At 44.2% G+C, this 4,076-nt stretch overlaps 1 protein-coding gene across 1 annotated transcript in view; it reads right to left on the reverse strand.

The window, feature by feature from the left end:
- The window catches only part of NGLY1 (N-glycanase 1), an 89,607-nt gene that overhangs the window by 24,674 nt on the left and 60,857 nt on the right, over positions 1–4,076 (reverse strand). The window contains exon 5 of the mRNA XM_006883353.1: positions 3,624–3,846. Coding sequence (XP_006883415.1) covers positions 3,624–3,846 — 223 coding nt within the window. The remainder of the gene's footprint in view (positions 1–3,623; positions 3,847–4,076) is intronic.

The following is a 4,076-nucleotide window of genomic DNA, read 5'->3' on the forward strand; positions in this document are numbered from 1 at the left end:
CTTGCTGTTAAATTTTGCTAGTCTTACTGGGGTGAGGTGGTATCTCACAGTTGTTCTGACTTTCAATAATTATTAACCAGTAATTATTGGCTAAAGACCCTATGACATTTAAGACATTGTACTGTAATTTTCTGGAGAAACAACATTTAAATTAGACATTAACGTTTGAAGATTTACAGTCTTAGGAAAGAAAAAGCATTTACACAAATAATTTTCATAAACATCAGACTATGAACCAAACTGCCTAGTTGGTCAGATTTACTGTACAGGGAAACAGCAAGGAGGACAGAACTTGTATTACAACTGGATCTTCAGAGGGTAGATACAATACCGAAAGGAAGAGTGTGTTTAAGAACTCTGCTTTAAAGCATAAACAGGACTCTGGTAAGTCAATGTTCAGATTATATATAAAACTAGACAACAAAATACTCAACAGAGCTGTAGTTTTCAATTTTATTTAAAATGCTATTGTTTCTTTCTTATGCTCATTTAAGCTTTATTTTTCTATTTGAAAGAACTTCCTAATATCAAAGTAGGGGGCGCTCCAGAGACTCAATGGTAAGAAGTTGTGCTGCTAACCCCATGGCATGCAGTTCAAATCCTCCAACTGCTATGAAGGAGAAAGGTGCGCAAGCTCCTCGCATTCAACTTCCTGCCTCTGAAAACCCAGGGGAGGGTCAGCTATGAATTAGTTCTGACCGGACGGTATATCATCACAACAACCATAATATGAAATTTATTTTTTTTAATACATTTGCAACATTCTTTTAAAAAGCCACTGCAATTATAATCTGCCTTGGGGGTCTGGTGGCCTAGTGGTAAAGAAGCTGTGTTACGATTCTGAAAGCACGTGGTTTAAATCCACTAGCTGCACTTTATGAGGATGGACATCTCCTCCTGTGTGATTAACTGCCTCTGAAAACCCAGTGGAGGTCACCTAAGAGTCGGTTCTACTACACAGTACGCAACAAATAGAATTTGCACTAATTTTAGCAGAGCACACACGATAGTCTGTCTATCCTATATACTGAATGCATGAAGGCTATTAGGGGTAGAACAAAGTTCCTGTTTAAGGGTAGAACTGAACCTGGAAGTCCTCCAAATCAGGCATGTCTTAATTTAGTATTTTGTTTTCCTCACCTGATTAGGCAAAATCAAACTTTACAAATCGCCTCAATTTAAGAATAACAAGTAAGACATTTATAAACTCACAAATGAAAAAGTTAATTGAAGGGTCAAACTTCCTGGATTTAAAATTCAGAGGTATGAGGGGAAGAGTTTTAGAGAAGAGTGCAGGTTAGGATGGGTGAAGGAAGAACTTAATTAAAGCAAATGTTGCTTTTACAAAGGAAATAAGTAGCACTACATACACACTTTTATATAATCTGGTGGTTATTGGAACTAAATTACTACCAAAATTAACTATCATTGCTGTTATCAGAACTATCCATTTTATTGAAGGTTAAAAATTGCCTACTACAAGAAAAAAAGCAAGGGTTCTAATATTAAAGTTGTACAGTAACACGTGCTCTGGGCGCACCATGGTTAAATGCTTGGCTGGTACGAGAAAGGCAGTGCCAACTCGCCTGTGGCTCAGTGGGTGAAACCCCAACTGAAGAAACCCTGTAGCAGCTCAGTTCTGTTGCTATGAGTCAGAACTGGCTCCCGGCAGACACAGGAAAATGACAGAACTCGATGTGCACTTCAGAGTAAACCAGCTGCAACTGTGACTCAGGAGAGTGCACGTGCATCAGTACACACACGAGCTCTCTATCCCGGAGCAGGAGTCAGTACACATGTGAGCTCTCTACCCCAGAGGAATCAGTACACACGTGAGCTCTTCATCCTGGAGAAGGAGTCAGTATACGCTAATGAATTCTCTATCCCGGAGCAGGAGTCAGTACACACGTGAGCTCTCTACCCCGGAGGAGTCAGTACACACGTGAGCTCTCTACCCCGGAGGAGTCAGTACACACGTGAGCTCTCCATCCCGGAGCAGGAGTCAGTATACACCAATGAACTCTCTATCCTGGAGGAGTCAGTACACACTAATGAGTTCTCTATACTGGAGGAGTCAGTACACACGTGAGCTCTCTATCCCAGAGTAGGAGTCAGTACACACATGAGCTCTCTATCCTGGAGGAGTCAGTACACACTAATGAGTTCTCTATACTGGAGGAGACAGTACACACATGAACTCTCTAACCTGGAGCAGGAGTCAGCACACACGTGAGCTCTCTATCCTGGAGGAGACAGTACACACGTGAGCTCTCTATCCCAGAGCAGCAGTCAGTACACACGTGAGCTCTCTATCCTGGAGGAGTCAGTACACACGTGAATTCTCTATCCTGGAGGAGTCAGTACACATGTGAGCTCTCTATCCCAGTGTAAGAGTCAGTACACACGTGAGTTCTCTATCCTGGAGGAGACAGCACAAACGTGAGCTCTCTATCCTGGAGCAGCAGTCAGTACACACATGGGCTCTCTATTCTGGAGGAGTCAGTACACACGTGAGCTCTCTATCCTGGAGAAGGAGTCAGTATACACTAATGCTCTCTCTATCCTGGAGAAGTCAGTACACACACGAACTCTCTATCCTGGAGCAGGAGTCAGTACACACATGAACTCTCTATCCCGGAGCAGCAGTCAGTACACACGTGAGCTCTCTATCCTGGAGGAGTCAGTACACGCATGAATTCTCTATCCCGGAGCAGTCAGTACAGACATGAGCTCTCTATCCTGGAGGAGTCAGTACACATGTGAGCTCTCTATCCCAGAGCAGGAGTCAGTACACACATGGGCTCTCTATTCTGGAGGAGTCAGTACACACGTGAGTTCTCTATCCTGGAGAAGGAGTCAGTACACACGTGAGTTCTCTATCCTGGAGAAGGAGTCAGTATACACTAATGAGTTCTTTATCCTGGAGCAGGAGTCAGTACACATCTCTTGTGAAAGTACAGTGACTGTTTTAGGTATTACTGGTCACACTGCTGTCACCAGTATTCATATCCATCTTTGCTATTTCAGTGTGAAAACAATCACAGGCAGAGGTAAGCAAATTAACGTGCACACATCTAACATCACTGTTCAGTCGGTTCCAATCTGATCAATTCCCCACCAGGCTTCTAAGGCTGCAAATCTTCCAGGGAGGTGACTGCTCATCTTCCTACCATTGAGCAGTTTGTGGATTCAAACTGCTGACCTTTTCACTGGCAGCCTGAAACATTACACATGAGACCATCAAGGCTTCAGTAAGATTTGTGTCACGAAACTGAGGATGAGCTGGACTTAAATCAAAGTTCACAGTGTTTGAGGTCCTGTTCTAGAGGAGCATAAATGTTGCACAGTGTACAGTCGAGTCAGAACTGACCCATAGCTGACCCTCTAGTGGGTTCTCAGAGGCAGTTAAGGGCAGGGGAGATTGGCCATCCTCCCATGGAACAGCTGGTGGATTTGAACCACATCCCTTCGGGATTGCAGGGCAGTTTCTTGCCTCTAGGCTCCAGAGCGCCCTAGAGGAACGCATTAGTAATTGAAATAGAAGGCTCATCTGAGAAGGGCTACAGCTCACGCCTAACCTCTAAGGCCGAGATCCCCATCATCCCTGGGCAGGGTGCACCCACCTGGGGAAGCGATTGCTGAACTGGCACACATCACAGTAATGGTCTTCCACTCTGTGTGCACCCCAAAACAGCTCCTCATCATTGGGGGACAGCGACTCACCCCGAGACCTGGTCTGGCCACCACATATGCTGCACTGGATGTAATTTACCCAGTGGAAAAAGTCCTCCTTGAACCAGTGCAAGAGCTCCAGCAGCAGGAAATCCTCGTTGCTGAGAACAGTTCCTGAGAAGTGAGAGTCAGGTTAAAAGGCAACGCTAACAAACACCAAGTCACTGCTTCCGCAGAGAAATATTTCACTCTCAAGGTCGAGGCTGAGATACATAAAAACATGGCATTATCAAGATGATTCTCAAAAATAAGATGTTAAAGTAAATTAACAGTAAGTATACTGTGAACCAAGGAGAAATACAAGGACGCAGGTAATGGTACATCTAAGGAAGCTGGTGTTCACT

The sequence above is a fragment of the Elephantulus edwardii genome, unplaced genomic scaffold, assembly GCF_000299155.1.
Source record: "Elephantulus edwardii isolate Elephantulus edwardi_28Jun2011 unplaced genomic scaffold, EleEdw1.0 scaffold00027, whole genome shotgun sequence".
Lineage (NCBI taxonomy): Eukaryota > Metazoa > Chordata > Mammalia > Macroscelidea > Macroscelididae > Elephantulus > Elephantulus edwardii.